Source organism: Grammomys surdaster, unplaced genomic scaffold (genome assembly GCF_004785775.1).
Source record: "Grammomys surdaster isolate TR1022 unplaced genomic scaffold, NIH_TR_1.0 65, whole genome shotgun sequence".
Classification (NCBI taxonomy): domain Eukaryota; kingdom Metazoa; phylum Chordata; class Mammalia; order Rodentia; family Muridae; genus Grammomys; species Grammomys surdaster.
This window is the reverse complement of record NW_021604567.1, coordinates 17,699,349-17,716,810: the sequence shown is the minus strand read 5'-3', so window position 1 is coordinate 17,716,810 and position 17,462 is coordinate 17,699,349. Positions and strand designations below refer to the sequence as shown.

Here is a 17,462-nt window from a genome sequence, read left to right as displayed (position 1 = left end):
TAATAATAACCAAAGATAAACAATGTGTGTAGTTTATCTTTTCCTTATGATTCCTCTCTTGTTTAAGATTTCTAGTATATAAACATGTTTATTCCTGGGAGTAGGTATGTTAAAAAATTTTCACATCAATGTACTAAACTCATTAAGTATGAATATTGTTAAGACAGTGAGAATTCTAAGATTAATTACACCAAATTCCACAAGCTGAGGAAGAAGTAGATAAATCTCAATTCGGGAGTCACCCTTGAGGTCAGGTCCTTTCTCTTTCATTTTTAAGTTTGGCGGTCACAATTGAAATATTTAATTTTTGTATCTATATCCACATGCACCTCACTGACCTAACATATCTGTCTAGCAGGGCTATTAGAAGGTCTAAAAGGGCTATAGTCTGTGCTACATGACTAGAATGATTAATATCAAAAAGTTTAGAATATCTGAGATGGTATTTGTAACTCAGGTCAAAACTAGGCATGTATTTTGCAGAATCCCAAGGAATTACAGCAAATAGGCAGCCCCCACCTAAAATTCTGGCTGCGAATCCAGCACCCCAAGCTTCAGGTCAAAGGCAATCATATATTCTGATGGCTTAAGAGAATTCTTACTTTTTCATTCTGAAATTCTTGCCCATGAATTGTAAGCCTGAATTGCATTTGCCATCAGCTAGCTTATGACTAGTACTCCATGGATAAAGAAGTGAGATTGGTTTTCTTTAGAAAGATAAGAGGGTTAGGACAAGGCCGTGTGGCGACAACACACGAGGCCTGAAATGTCGCCGGCTTGTTAATGTGTCAATGAGGAATTGTATGTCCATAGTACACGTCTTCAAATTCCTGCAGAAGGCCTCCTGTTCTTAAACCCTATTGTGGTATTAACACCTGGGCCACAACTCGTGGTACAGAGAAAGGCTAAGTACTGTATAGCATTCGGGGGATAATTCACATGGACTATAGTAAATGCACACCCAAGGGGCAGCACACCCTGTTCAATCAATCATACACTGCAACCACTGTCTGAGGGGCTGGCGTGCTTTAGGGGTGAAACATGTGCTAACGGTCAACAGACTGTTATCGGTCATCTCTTACACATAAGACATCGTTCTAGGTTTGAGGACCCTGCAGTGCTCTCAGTAGACAAGATCCCCATCTAACTCAGCTCTGGTTCTCGCAGAATGGAGGAAGCAGACTGGTAAGATGCCAAAAAGCAGCAGGCCTGGGGAGGGGTAGTGGGATCTTGAGCACTGGAAACGTCAGAAAGCTTCATGAATAATCTGACATGCTTTCCAGAAGCTGCTAAGGATTGTGGGAGGGTAAACTGCTCACAGAATTTGAGGCAAAAGAGCTCTAAGCAGAGCAAAGGTCAAAACCAGCCCAGAAGCAAAGACTGCTGGGCACTGAGGGAGGTTGGGAGAGCAGACCACGGTGGAAGGAAGTCAGGTGGCTGGAGGGTGATGACCTCACTCTCTGATGGCAGGCTCACTGGGATGCAGACTCATCGCAGGATGTGTGTGTGTGTTATATCTTCTGTTTGAGGTGAGAAGCCACTCAGAGATCTGGAGCAGAAGTGTCATCCGACTGAGGTGCCAAAAGAATCACACCTTCTTTCTTGGAACTAGAGCATTCGTGCACGTGCTGTGGTGTGTGTGTGTGTGTGTGTGTGTGTGTGTGTATGTGTGTACGCACGCGCGTCTGCCGGAGGGATGCCAATATACTCGTGTGCAAATGGAGCTTGCCATTTCAGCCAGGCTGGCTGGTGAGCGAGCCCCACCCATGTCTGCCTCTCCAGTGCTGGGGTTAGGAGCCACGAGGTCATACTCAGGCTTGGATTTCATACGGGCACTGGGAATCTGAACTTGAGTCCTTGTGTGATACTCACTCCCCAGCCCGTCAACTAATTTTTATTTAGAAAGGTAATATCTAAGTCTCTAAAAATTGTGTAAACAAAATTTCCCAAGTACTCTGGGAATATTTTCACCCAAAATTAGCAACACGATTTTATTAGCTGGTTTCCCACTTAAAAGCTCAATTCAACTGTTTAAGAAAACTGAAACCCTTAGTCTCAATAAACATTAAACTTTAATTCACGTATTTCTTTCCAGATGTTCCTATTTGCAAAATAGCCCAGATTGATTCCTGACAGTTGCAAGGAAAAGAATCTGAATAGAAAATTCTCAGGCATTGCAGCCTGGGGAAAAGCAGCTCAAGGATCACCAAGTTGACCCTCAGAGGTGGGTTAACTTGGTCAAGGCCAGAGCCTGGCAGTAGATGAATTCTCTGCCCAGAAAACAATTTTGTCCAGCCTAGATTCTATGGAGTCACCCTAACTGGTGAAACAATCCAGAATATAAACTTTCAGGAAAGCACGTGTGCGCATGCGCGTGCACGTGCGCATGCGTGAGTGCGTGCGCGCATGTGACATCGGTTCGGAACTGATCTGGAGCTTTCAGAATGAAGCCACAGCTGCCGGTATACTCTCACATCGACAGCAGCCGACATACAACATAGAAACACCACTGTCAGACACACCACGATGTGTTTTTCCAACACAACTTTTGTTAAAGCATCTTTCTGTACGTACGGCTTTACTTCCAAGCACCTCAGCAAACTTTTTTTCAATGCCCACACATTTGTTTCAGTGAGTACTTACGGAAAGTTTAACCACATGTGCAAATATGACAAGAAAAAAAAAAGTATGTGGTCCCTTTATTGACACAGCAGCAGAGATTCCTCTCATGGTTACAAACACCCCACGGTGCTTATAAAACATCTAGCAAATGGCATCAAAATCTCAAGTCTTGGTATTATTGTTTTTTAATGCTGTGACTGATATATAGGACTGAGTTGCTGCCATCCCTCACCCACCTGGGTATCCTGACTTTAGACACAACTTCCCTTTCGGCCCATCAATGCGGAGAAGGACTGGGAAACTTCTGGAAGGCAGAGGAACAGCATTGCTACCTTCTGATGTACTCAGCCCTGGGTTAGGACATAAGGATGTGGGGAATAAATCAGAAGGAACATGTTACCTCAGGAAGTAGGAATGGCATCAACTCTAAACTGGAGGGAACTGAGTCAAGGAGCTAGAAGAACGTTCCTGAAGAGAAGCGTGGGGGCAGGGAGGGGTCGCCGAGAGCTGCTTCCCACCGTCTCTGTTACAGACGGCATCTCTGAACAATGCTGTCCTGTTTAACACAGATCTCTGTACCCCAAATGCTTCAGCCTACCAGCACACTTTTAAATCCCGATTTTAAATCTTTCTTTTTCTCACCACGTTCTGAGTGTACCTCATCCTGTGAAGTCAGACGTAGAATTTTCTACTGATGGAATTATGTCCGCGATTAAAACGTTTCGTACTTTGAAGGTCTGGATAAGGGAGGATCAACCAGTGTTAAATGAAAGAAAGATAGGCGGCTTCGGGGGGGATTAGCCTCATCACTTTTTGAGTTACTATTTTCTGCCTCTGTAAGCTGTGTGTCCTGTTGTAGGGACTTCTAATCTTAAAAAGATGAGGACGCCAGCGTGTTGGCGGCTGTGCAGACCTCAGTCATTTTCACCAGCATGTATTCTCACTATTGCTGAGAGCAGAAAGTTATTAAGTCATAAATAACCCAGGGAAGGCAGGGAGGACGGTGAGCAGGTGATTAGACAGAGGCCCATCTTACACCTGTGCCTGGAGGGCTCCTTTTACATTCTTCACGGTTTGATAACTCTAACGTATATGACATCACATTCAAATGAAGTCACCTGCAAGTCCACAGTTCTCAAACGGGACTGACAGCCTGGAGCAGTATCCTGGGATGCTCCCACACTTGAAAGAGGGTACGCCAGACGCTTCTGAAAATGAATCTGAAAGTCTCTTTTCATTTGACTAATGCTCAACAGACTCGTGGCTTCTTCCTTGAGTTTTGTGCTAAACCTAATGTCCTTCATGATTCTGGACCCCACTGTAGTTCTGATGAACCCACGGTACTGTGGTGAATTGTGAGGATTAAGGCTGTGGCTGGGAGACTTTACTCAGAGGTAGTCAAGGGAGACTACTATACCTTGGGTAGTCAGGAATATTTCCCCTACATTTCTCTAACTTTCAGAAACTTACAAAAACAGTGACACTTAATGTTATCTGTTCAACTAGAGAAGGCTAGATTAACAAAAGGAGTTATAGATGACCTTAGCAGTTAAACGCTCATCTCTGACCCATTTCTATAATCTGTTTGATCCTTCACTGGGTATTTCTAGTAGTAACATTAAAACAAACCAGCACACCTTGACTTAAACAAGTAAAGAAATGAAAACTAACAAAAACAGCAAAAAGATGTCAGGAGAGTAAAACCAATTACGTCATCCAAGTCAAAAAATGATGTCAGGAGGGCAGAAGCAATTATGTCACATAAGTCAAAGATGTCACTGTAGTTTTCTAGATGCAAAAACCTAAAGTGTAGCTCTCCTCTGCCACTGGCAAGCTGGGTGACCTTGGGTGACTCCTGGTTGGGGTCCTTAGTGATACCTCGAGAGTGACAGGTGTCTTGTGCATTTGTTAAAACCCTTCTGAGTGTGTATTTGATATGACAGATTTTATATGCATGATGTCATCAGCGGGTATGTGGGTGGTGTCATCCCCCCTGGGTAACTGAGTGATACTGTCTTCTATCTGATGCTTTCATGAGCCAGCTTTAAATAGCCACTGCTTTTACGGGAAACACTTCCACTGGTGAAGAATGAAAGGGTAAGTTCAGACTGCCTTTCTTTTTTCAATGAAAGGAAAAATAAATAAATACAAATACACAAATGAATTTAAATTATCACAGTTCAAATCAATTATGATTTATCTGTCCAGCTTTAGCTTAGTCTAGTCAGAAAAGCCTTTTCTGATGAAAGGGTCTGAAACAGTGGTAGCTTAGTATATGGAATTCCCATCTGATTTCTCAAGCTTTTCTTCTCTTGGGCTAAAAATAGGTTCTTCTGCTTTTATTATGAAGACAGAATTTCCTTTTTCAAGATACATAAATATTAACACTGATTTGAAGGCATGTTTACAAGAGTGATAAGTTAGAATTATAAGTCTTTTAAGACGAAATTTGTGTATTCCAATGTATACGGTATGTGTTTGTGTGTGTGTGCATGTATGTGTGTGGTGTGTATGTGGTATTTATGTGTATATAGCGTGTGTATGTGTATGGTATGTATGTGTGAGTGTGTATGTGGTAAGTATATGGTGTGTGTGTGTGTATGGTATACATGTGTGAGTGTGTGTGGTGGGTGTATGGGTATGTGTGTGTGCTGTGCATATGGGTCCAGAGGACAATCTGGAGTGTAGTTCCTTGATGCAATCCACCTTCTGTCAAGGCAGCAGCCCTCATGGCCTGGAACCTGCTAACCAGGCTGTGCTGGCCACAGACATCCCTCTCTCTACTTCCCAGGCACTGACCAGATTAGAAGTACCTCCCTTCTTTCCCCTCATGTGAGTTCTAGGCATAAACCCAGGTCCTCACAAGGCCTTTACAAATTGAGCTATGTCCCTGCTTTGAGACATAATTTTTGACATGTAATTTAATCACCTTAAGCACCCAGTCTCTTCAACACCTAATGGGGTCGAGTCACTTCCAAAAACTCATAGCACCATGGTTTCTCAGACAGGGCACCAAGAGCAAGAGCACCCATAATATTTTTTAAAATTGGTAAGCATATTGGAGTTTTTCATAGTCAGAAACATCAAGCTGCATGTCTTAACCATCTCCATTATTGACAATGTCACTATGCCCTTAAGACTACCTAAGCCGACCTGGAATTCAAAGCAGTGTGATTTTAGGGTTACAGTAAACCTCCAAGAGCTCTCAGTCAAATCAACCCACTTTTTCCCAAGTATAGTTTTTCATTGACTTCTCCCATTTCTTCAACCCAAACTCTACCCAACCCAATACATGATTGGAGCAGGTCAGGCTCCACAAGCATTTCTTGTCAGGTAGAAGCCAGCTCTCTTCTGAGGTCTCTCATGGAAGTGTTCCATGTGTATTCCTGCACCACAATTATCTGCCACTGTGCCCTACTTTCCCTCCAGACATGAGCTCATCAAGTGGATATCTGAATCACACTGGCTTCTTTCATGATGTTCCTTACAGACAGTAGGTCCTCCAAGAACCAGTTTTGAGTGTGCACTCGGTAATTTCTGCTAGCCATAAAACATTTTTAAGAGAGAATGAAAACCCTCTCAGGAAGCATTTTAGGAAGGCCCTAGTCAAGAATAGAAGCCACTAGAAGAGAATCAGAGATATGAGCCAGAGTGACCGGCACATGAGAGTGACAGGATGGGCTTCTTCACCTTCATGCAACCCGGAGAAGATCAAGTGTTAATAAAACATGTACTGCTATTGTCAATGGCCTGATTTTGATTTGAAACTCTTGGGCACCCGAATGTCAAACCAGACCAGAAATATACCATCATGTATTTTTAATTTAAACACTGATACGAGGAAAAAAATTTGTATGCCTGGTATAAATAAGTTTCAGTGGAAACAAAACACAAACCTCCCAGTAGCCATCACAAAGGACACAGAACCAATCTGAATGGTAAATACAGTAGAGTTCAGCACAAAGTGTTCTCTTGGCGAGCCCAACTCGACCAACCTGGAGGTGACGTGTAAAATGATTGTCTTACCTTGAGGGAATCAAAGCAGGCAATTACTCTTCCATTTTCAACCTGGCAACTTTTTGGGGGATGAGCAAACTTGCATTCTTCATCGGAGCGTGAGCACGTTCCTCTCTGGTACTGTCTGCAGACCTCCAGCGTCAGCCACTTCGTGTCTCTCACGGGGGCAACGTTCAAGGCCATGATGAGAACTGCTCTGGGCTCTGTTCCTCTCGGTTAAAGGACGAAACCAATGCAAGTCTCAATGATCTCAAAAGAACTGCTGTGAAAACGCCAACATGTAAGTTTGAAGGTAAGTAATGAATTCCTTAGTGCAGTCTGATCCAGGAAACCGGGGAGGGGGAATGTCTCAGCAGGCAGGAAGTCAGTCACCGATCGATAGGCCCCACTGGAAGACTGTGAGCCACAAGCAGCGCGTGCTCACTGTCATCTCTGGCTCCCAGGGTTCTAGTCTCTTGACTGCTTCGCAGATACACGCCTCTTTCAGTAAAATGGCACTCTTTGGGAAAATATTAGTTCTGATGCTCACAGCTTTGGAGGATGTGGGAAGACAACCCTCTTAGATCTTTGTATTTGAGCAGGATGGTGTTTTCCTTCCTTCGTCTTTTTTAAATTCTGAAATTAAATGATTAGCAAAATCAGATCACTTCATTCACTCAAAGGGTCAGGGTAAAGTCCATTCAACAAAAACTAACCAACCAACCAACCAAACAAACAAACAAAAAATCCCCAAAACCCCAAGAGCTAAACACAGGAAGAACTCCCTGAGGGCTGGTGTCAGCAAGAGTGATCTCCAAGGCCATTTTAAACCATGAAACTGCAAAACAGTATGACATGAACTTGTGTCCAAGCTCAGAGGAATCAAACACTTGACCTATCCTCTAAGCTCAGATTTAGAGTTTGTGGAAGTATAGTTTAGACCTCAGAGCTTTCAATATCACAAGAAAAGTGGTACAAAGAGGAAGAGGAGGAAGGGGAGGAAGAAGAAGAAGAGGAGGAAGAGGAGGAAGAGGAGGAGGAGGAGGAAGAGGAGGAGGAGGAGGGAGGAGCAACTGAAACTCTACACAGACTGATCTAGGCAATACTCCAAGAGTTAGGAGTGACTCAGACAGATGAGTGTGGCAGACACAGTAATTAGGCCCTTTGAAACAATTCCATCTAATGTGCTTAATCACCAAACAGTGTATTAGAAATGTGGTTCCCAATTAATTTCACATTTAGGTCATTGATTTTATTGTTGGGAAGGCTCTAAACAACTGTAGGGATGTGTCTCTCCTACGAAATGGAGATAACACCATTTTGGATGAAGTATGGGTTCCCTATTCCTTGAGTTCTTTTGAGCTTACAGAGATTTGATGCTGGAGTAGGTAGACTGGGCCCCCTGATTTCTGCTGAACTCGGAATGCTTCTTTGCTTCTGCTATTTGCTTGGTGCCTATCTCCCCTGCAACACACTATTAGCTAAGAATAATTCTTTGAAGCTTCTGTCTCGAAGATGTCTTAGTTCATGGTATCTTTTAGGACCCCAAGAAGTGCTTGTTGACCAATTGAACTTAGGACGGGTTAAATGCAAGTTAACTTCAATCAGGCTCCGTTTAGCTTTAATTGAGACACAACCCAATATTATCCTCTCTAGGCTGGGAGACGGATCAGTGGGTAACAACATTTGCTGCCAAGCCTTACAACCTGAGTTTGATCTCTGGGACCCAGACTGTACAAGGAGAGAACTGACTCTGGAAGTTGTTCTCTGACATCCACACACCCCTCACACAGTGATGTTTAAAAATGTAATAAACTTTAAAAAAAACTGTTCTCGTGTATTTAGAATGTGAAGATTAAAAGGCATGCCTATAACAATACTATAAGTTAAAGCTCAGATGTCTAAGATCAGCAGATTTCATCTGTCTTCATTCTTCAAAGATCATGAAATTAGTAACACTGAAATTGAACATCAAGATAAACACAAATAAAAGTAAATTAACCATCTGCAGACATTGTATGTAACACAAGCCTTGATGTCCTTCTAAAAATCTATAGCTAAGGGTACTTCATGAAGACTGGAAATAGATTAGTCATGCTAAACCTTTAAAAAGGTTTCTACCAATGACAGGGACACACAAGACATTGTCATAAAATTAGAATGGGACTTAAAGCTTCCTGGGGCTGGATGAGGTCTCAGTCACATTTAACTTCCAAGCACAACTTTACAGTGTGATGTGTTTCTCATGGGTCTGTATGATCCTAGTACATACAAGCCCAGTACACTACACTGCTTGTCACATAGAGATGCATGGGTTTGCATGATGCTGGTACACACAAGCCCAGTATACTACGATGCTTGTCACATGGATGTACAGCATTAACCCTTGATGGTTCGGAGAGAGTCTGTCACTGGGTTTTCTTTGCATTCACTGCAGTTCCAATCACTTTGGAGTGGACTCTCTGTACACAGTGTGCCATGGAAGCTTTATGGCTGGCGGCCTCAAACATTCCTGTCTAACCCGACTCTCGATCACATCAAGAGGTCACATTAAGTGACTGATCTCCATCATCTGGGCTCGCTTGCAAGAGTACCCCTGATGACGCTTGTACAATGAGCCCACCCGAGGATGCGTTTATGAGAAAGTTATCCCATCACTTGGTGACACGGACTTGTGTTTCAAACAGCACACACCAAGCAAGTTCAGAGGGCAGTAATTCTTAAGTGGTTCACAAGTGTTCCCAGAAAAAGTGAGTCCTTGCATTGGTGAAAATCAGTTAACCAGAGCAGACCAAGCCAAACAGACTTCCATGCAGTTGGGCTTCTCCACCCTGGAGAGAGCTGTTACGTCTCTCACGGGGGAGGGAGGGACCACAATGGTGTCCCATAAGTTTATTTGGTCATTTACCTTGATTTAGCAAGATGTCTTCTCCTGGGATGGTGAGAAGTGCTTTTTTCACCTGTATTGATCTCTGATTTGTTTGTGAAAGTGCTAGTGCAAGTTACGCACGTGTGTGCGTTTGGGGAAATGGGCAACGAAGAAAGCTACGACATGCCACTGAGTTCAATTATAAGATATTTGAGGGAGCCAGGCAGGCTCCTGCTTGTCTGTTTGCCAGTATGTGCTCACAGCAGCAACATCAGGTAGCTTAGACCAGCGAGCTTAAGAAGGTGAGTCTAATAAACCAAATCTACTCCGTATCAGGTTTCGCCAACTGGCCCGGACCTGCAGCCTCCTACCTCCACCCCACCTCCCTACCTGGTACAGAACAAAGGATCGGAGAAGCAAAAGCCAAGAAATGTTTCTGTTCATCTGTGGAGTTGGGGCCTCGGTGATAGAGGGGCCTCGGATGGATGGTGTTCTAGACCTGAGTAGTTCCTACTCAGAAAACACCATGCAAAGCCCTCAAGTTAGGCAGGTTTCCGGATGACAGGAATGAGGTACACGCTGTCCTCAAAGGCAGGAGGGCCCCCAACCCTCACCCCCTCCCCCGGGCTTCATAGGTAGGCCCGAAATAGGCAAACCTGCACAGATGACAAGAATAAAGGTTCAATGGTCTTGGCCATGCTCTCAGCCCAGAGAACGGACTCCCGCTTATAGTTTGATAAAAACACAACCAGAATTTGGGTTTACAGACTGTCATGACAAACTGGCCTCTGGACATACTTATTTTCATTGGCCAATGAAATAATGTATTTATGGAGCATAACCAATGTCTTACAACAAGTACACACTCTAGATAGTCTACCTCAGGTGGCACTTGACATGCGTCTTTGTTGCTCTGGTGAGGACACTTGACCGCCAGCCATGTTCAAAGGCTCCACACTTGTTTTTAACTATGGCCACTGCATTATTGAAATTACCATTCTTTATCAAATTTCCCGACGCTCCTTCCTATAGTCCCTGGTTAACATAACGTACTTTTGACTCCTAGGAGTTCTTTTTTTGCAGGGGAGGGGGTTAAGATTCCAAATATAACCTTTTTTTTTTTTTAAAGATTCCATATGCAAATATTTAATATAAACTCGCTTCTGAGAAGACAGCAAGCTTTTCGATGACAGTCGCTTTATGCCAAAGAAAAGTTTGTCGCAGGAACACACTGCTATTTTAAGTCTGTTGTTGTAAATCTGTGGCTTGCGCTCTCCTGAGAACACGCTCTCTGTTCCTGTCCTAGAGGTTATGTCCCTAGTTATGAAAGTCCCAGTTTCCTTGTGGTGTCACAACTAGATACAAGCAAGCAGCTGTGGGACCCTGGAAGACAAAGCGGCTTGAGGTAGGTTTAGGTGAGGTTGTCATAGCTGGTGTGCAATGATGACAGGACCAGGCTGGCTGTGCCCACGAAGATCTAATTCAAGGCTGGATCTGCTAGGCTGAAGAGTTGGAAGAGCAGATATGTGTTGGGCTGTGCCATCCAGGGCGGGAGCCCCTTCCGTCTGGCTATGTGACCACATTTAAATCTTTATCCTCCCATTTATGTTCAGTTTCAGATTGACCCTCTCAATACAGCTATTGGAAGATGTTCAAGTATGGCCGAGCCAAGTTGAGTATAGGAGCCCCCCTACCAATCTGTAAACTCTATGAAATCTAAATGCACACCACATTATATGCACAATATAAATTTACCATTCACGCTTTTTTACACGACGTGTAACCAGGGTCCCTGACCTTCTATTCCTGGTAAGTCAACTAACTGCTTCCTTTCTTCCGTTTCCTGTACATTTTCATGGCGGCTACCAAAGGATGGGTTACAGAAATACTAAATAGGAGAGCCCCTTGTAAACAGTACGGTGGTGTCCCGATGCAAGGTGATGAAAAGCGCCCTTCCCTAGGTCCCATCCATTGATGGAACCCACTCTCAAGTCTCTTCCTTTTCCACAGAAGGAAGCCACGATTGCCCCTGGGTGGGACCTCCTGCCTTAGCACTGATTTTAGGAGCAAGACACAATCTAGTTGATGACACATGACTGCACAGGAGACAGGGGCCGGTACCTACAATGGCCCTCAAGCCCGCCATTTATTTTTAAACAAGTGTCGCTACTTCTTAACTCAGAACTGTAAATACCGATAAGAACACTCACAATACTAACTTATCTCCCCAACTCCAGTGAAAACTCTTATGGAATCTGCTTCGTGTGATAATGCGTCCTGGCTGTTGTTTCTGAATCCCTTGAATTCAGCACAACCCCTGGTCTGTAGAAAACACTCCACAAATGTTTGTTGAATGAACTCCTGATCCCTCCTTCAGCGAACATCTGCATTTTAATACAGAACAGATTCAAAGCTATAGGAGTAAGGTTTTGATGGGGTCATTTGGCTATGACCTAAAGGAACATTCCAGCGGACACCCTTATCCATTCTGCTGTGGTCAAACAAAGGGTGGGCTGGTGCCCCGGGATGAACAACTCAATCTCGATGCCTGCTGTCAGCCCAGTGATTGCCAAAGAGCAGGACCTGAGCCAGCAGCACTGTGGCCCCGTGAAGCCTATGAAGAAATGCAGACTGCTGGGTCTCCCCAGAGATCTGAAACTGGGAGTTCAGGGCAGCCTGCCACCTGTGTTTAATAAACCTCCTGGAGTAACCAGTGCCAGCCTGACGAGTATTCCCTGCCGATCTGCAGTATGCTCTATGCTTCCTCCTATGCTGAAGAAACAAAGATGGCTGCTTCGGGTTACCAGAAGGATTCCTACAGAAGCAGCTACAGGAGGGCGGGTGCGGGAGATGCTCCCTCAGGGCCTCTTCATCATGTCTGGCCAATCAAAACAAAGCAAAGCTAGAGGAGCAGAAGCACCCAGGAGCTCTGTTCCAGGTGAGATTTCTGGGGGCATGAGGGTTCTCCACATGCTCACCTCAGGGGGTTTGAAAATACAGGCCTTGGGGTGGGGGTGGGGGGCTGCTTTGTAAAGGACTTTCATCTGGTGGCACAGTTGTCAACGAGGAGAAAGGGCTATTTTGTAAAGCACAGGCACCCACTGCCCATAGTTTCTAAGTCCAATACCCAGGCTCCCTATCTTCAAAGGGAAGACTCGCTCCAAGTTCAAAGACAAATGGCTTTCTATAGTATTTCTTGAAATTCAGAAGGCCTCTCCCATTCAACTCCACACACTAATGTCAACTATTTTTAGGGTCCTTTCCTCACATGGCACTTCCATTTTTTCAAAATTTATTTAAAACTCTTCTAGGTGTTAGCTTTTTTTTTTTTTTTTGGAGAGCTGTGACTCTGGACTATATAAAAGAATTTGCCGCTGAGATTCTATGACAATTGCTAAATTATGCAGCCAGTAAGCTTGGAACGCCTGGCCCTTCGCTGTGGGAGAGGAGGAGGTAGGTGGCATCCCAGAGTTCCACACCCTCAGACAAGCCCAGGCTGAGGACCCCCCAGGTGTCCCACTTTGTGGATAATTTGCACATTTCTGAAGGCAAAAACATCCATCATGTCCAATCTTGAGGCAGAGATTGATCAAAATTTTAGACCGCCTTAAGGGAAACGGCTCTGCCCGCAGCACAGCCTGCCTGGTTCACTCCTGGTCACCTGGGCTGCCTCTGCTGTCTGCCAGAAGAGGCCTCCTGCGGCACTGATTAAAGGATCCTTGCAAAACAAACCGTTTCTGAGTCAGACAGTCAAGGACTCATTAGCCACTGAGTTAGGCAGAGGAGAGGATGCCTTTACTGTTACTTTGCACACACGTGATTACAGTGAAGAGCTCTTGTCCCTTTGACTTCCTAGTTCTTATTTTTTTTTATTACAATTTTTGGGCTTTAACATTTAAAAAATTAAAATATACATTCATTTCTTGGTTGGGGGAGGGGGATGTCTCTCTGTTATTCACTGTGTAGTTCTGATGAGCCTAGAGCTCAAACTGACTCTCCTGCCTCAGCCTCCTCCAGAGGGCTGAGGCATGTGACGTCATGTTGGGCTTTTCATGGGTAGTAGTGGAAAGCAAGGATATTCCTTTAGATAGGCTCTTACTCCGTAGCCTTGGCTAGCCCGGCATACACTATATAACCCAAAAAGGGTTTGAACTCTGGCAATTCCCCTGCCTCAGTCTGACAGAACTAGGATTATAGGCTATATCACTGCACACGACTGAAATACATTAAAAGAAAATGATCTTTCCTTCCTGAGAGTAGCGGGATATCTGAGCACCCCCACCTCTACTTCTATAGACAGCTTTAAGTGAGCTCACAGTGAGCTCTCTCCACTGATGAATGAATTTGCCACATCCCTGGCCTATCAGGTGCAGAAACAGCAAGGATGGGAGGAGAGTCTGGAGGAGCCACCAGCTGAAGTGCCAGGGCTGAGAGCCACTTGACTCTGAGGAGTGGGGGTGATTCTGTCCAGTAATCACTGCCTTGGAGAGGAGATGTCAAACCAGGCTTCCCTCAGACAGCTCAGTGGAGCAAGAGGCAGAAACGGTCAAAGGAAAGAAATAAAGAACCCACTGGGCTTTTCACAGAAATCAGAAGGATGGTGAGCGTGGTTATCTCCAAAACCGTTTGTCCTCCTAAACTCCTTGAATTCGGTTTCTTCCTGACTTATTAAAAATTATCTTTATAATGGTGCATTGAAAGCTAAGGGATGAAACCAACTTCCATAGCCTGGCGTCTAGTCTTCCCTCCAGATAACTGTGTGAACCTCTTTGAGCTCAACGATCAAGTGGACGATAACACCTAGCCCGTAAATATCTCCTGTAGTACAACATAATTAGTAGTATATTACCAGGTCTCTCTTTACGGTAGCAAATCTATATTCATTTAGATTCTTAGAGATATTTGCATTAAAATTTAAGTTTTTAATTTCTAAGCTGTCTTAGTATCACTAATGTTTTTAAGAATGAGGCAGTTGTATAAAGTGGGACAAGTTTGTTGGAATGTCACCAGAAAGCATTGGGAGCTTTGGAAAACCATATTATTGGGTGTAATTGTGTTAGTCAATACAGGCACAGAGACACACAGAAAGAGATGGAGATCCTGTACCTTTAACAGTCTTGAAAACCAATGAAATACATGAAATACATACACACACAGATACACACACACACACACACACACACACACACACACACACACGAGAAGAATTCTCTCTCTGATGAGGTATACGAGGCATGGACTCCCTTCTACAGATGAGCTCCAGAAACCTCTGATAAGTCCTCCTCTGAACCACTAAACCATCATTGAGTGGGGAGAGAATTCTGACTGTCAATGGTATCTCCATTTCAGATGCTACTCAGATCCTTTGAACACACTTTCTAATATACTGCTGAAGGAATATGAGGCAGACAACCCCCCACACACCGAGGTTGTGCAATAGGTCACCGTTATCTATGACAAAGGCAATAAAGGAAAAGACTCTCGGCTAATTTTTTTTTTCTGCGTGTGGCATGTCTTAAAGTCTAAGTGAAAAAGTCATAAAAATACAGGGTTCATTTTAATATTTGAACATTTCCAACCTACTTTCATAGCCAATTCCAGGAACACACAGAGACAGAAATCTCATCTTTAATTAGAAGAAAGAAAAATTCTAAATATACCCCTAAACCCACAGCCAGAGAGAATAGATCCAGCACATATTGTATTCAAATAAAAAAAATTATTTTTCACATTGTGTTTTCTATACAATCACAAGTAAGCTAGGAGAGGCTGTGATCGGAAAGAAAGCAACCGCATTAGAGGACATTCAGCACAGGGCTTGCCTCCCAGTGGCCCATGGTGGCAGCTAGACAGGGTTTGTTCAAAGGCTGGAGCAATGGTTGAAGAGAAAAGGTAAGACCCAGGGGAAAACTCTGTTGTAGTGATGGTTGGCACAGAATGAGGGTGACGGAGACTCATTTCTCTCTCTAGAATGCCCTTTTCCTTTCCTGGCCACACTGTCTACAGTAAACAAAATGTCCTCCCAGCTTCCCCTTGTCCTTTTCTCTCTGTCCCTCTTGACGCCAGCCCAATGGCCACTCCTTCTGCCTGCTCATATGGCGTGGCTCTGTATATCCCCTATACATTCCTGTTTTTAATGTTTTTTTTTTCCTCATCTGGTGGTGCTCTTTTGAGAAACCGTAGGACTTCTGAATTGGCTCCCAAGGCTCCTGTGATCCGAGCAGACTCTGTCACACATTCCCGCCTCCTTTAACTGAGAGAGATTTCCCCACAGAGATTTATTCAAATGCCTCTGGAACCATGAGCTGACATAACTGTCTCCTTCCTTAAGCTGTTGCTGTCAGGTATTGTAGGTACAGCGAGGCAAGCGAGAGAAACACGCCTACACATGCCAGGGCTCCCCTTTGACATAATACACATGGAAGGGATGCCTCATGTAGCCAACAGACATGCATAGATTTAAAACAATCAATGCATTGCTACAGCTGTAGGTAACCAAGCTAGGAAGGCACATACGTATTAGAGTCAAAAACTCATGTCTGTATGGATCTGGCATATGTGTGATACGCATGGAAAGAGGTTGTCACAAGCCTGGCCAGTGGCAGTTTTTCAAAGATTCACTGATGTCAGATGGGACTGGCAGCTCTGTTTCTGGAAGCTCAGGGCTGCCCACAGTAGTAAAAAGAGGAACTAGGATAGAACCTGAAAGTGTGTGTCCAGTACCTGTGTGAATTAAATCCGTAAGTGGTGAGGGAACATGCTTCGGTTTGCACAACTGCTGTCATCTTTAACAACTCATAACACTAAGACATCCCAGAATGAAAGCCTGGTGTAAACAGATAGAGCAGAGTCGAGGTCTCAGCTTCTGTCAATGTGATTAGACTTCTGACATCATGGAACTGTCTGTCAGGACACTTAGTGGCTGTGAAAGACTGGCCATTGTTCATAGAGTCATGCAAGACATCAAAACGTGTTCACTCACATCCGGTAAGCTCCACAGTGCATCTTGGGGAGGGGTGGTCTTCATGGAGAAGAGTGACATGGGTCTCAGGATGTCCAAGTATACTCGGATACAGTGAGCCAGGATAGTGAGCACCAAGGACCTCAAACGGCACCGTAAAAACAATGACGAGACTTTGCCTGGAGAAGACTCCCTAGGTAGGCAACCTCTTAACACTTACTCTGGAAGAGCATGTGAGAAGTAGGGAATTGTTCAAAGGCTGGAGCAATGGTTGAAGAGGAAAGGAAAAAACCCAGGGGGAAACTCTGCTGTAGTGATGGCTGTCACAGAAAGACCACATACAGATCATGTGTGGTTGACAGCAAGCAGGAACCTTTGTGGGGGCCGGTGGGAACAGGAAAGAGATGAGGCGAAGAGAACTTCATAGCATGTGTTCTGTGTGGGCAGAAGGACCTGATGCTGTGCTCCAGTGAAAAAGCATCCATCAAGAAGTCGGGGCCATTTGGAAATGGGGTATGTAAGCCTTGGCCATGAGTTGACATCCAAGCTACTCAAAATGGCAGCTCAGGCCATGGAAAGGCTAAGAGACACGCACGCTCCCCCAGTGAGAGCAAGAGCAAATCAGACTTGTGTATGTCTCTGGGAGACAGACAACTTGAACAGGATTGGGTACAGTTCACTTAGCTTCTTAGTCGTGACAGAAGAAAAGCAAAGCAGGCTACAGAAAAAGAAAAAAATCAACATAGGCGTCTCTCAACCATCCAGAAGGAAGGGAGGAAGAGGCAGAGCTCTAAGAAGCCCGTTGCCACCATGCCCACTGCGGCAGGGACAGCAAGGCGCATGCATGGACAGCTGATTAGCAGTGAAGACATTTTCCTGATCCATGTGGCGATTTTTGTGTCTGCGGAGTGAAGACAAGAGCAGCCAAAGCACAGACACAACCGTAGACAATTTGCGAGGCACGGGGACCGCAGGACAGACAGACAGCAGGGCTGCAGGGAGAATGCCCATGTT

At 44.5% G+C, this 17,462-nt stretch overlaps 1 protein-coding gene across 4 annotated transcripts in view; it reads right to left on the bottom strand.

Moving 5' to 3' along the window:
* Mbnl2 (muscleblind like splicing regulator 2) overlaps nt 1–17,462 on the bottom strand; it is a 155,869-nt gene that overhangs the window by 99,000 nt on the left and 39,407 nt on the right. For all 4 annotated transcript variants that reach the window (XM_028770897.1, XM_028770888.1, XM_028770907.1 and 1 more), the window contains exon 2: nt 6,649–7,254. In XM_028770897.1, the coding sequence (XP_028626730.1) occupies nt 6,649–6,822 (174 nt within the window). In that variant the 5' untranslated portion in view covers nt 6,823–7,254. The remainder of the gene's footprint in view (nt 1–6,648; nt 7,255–17,462) is intronic.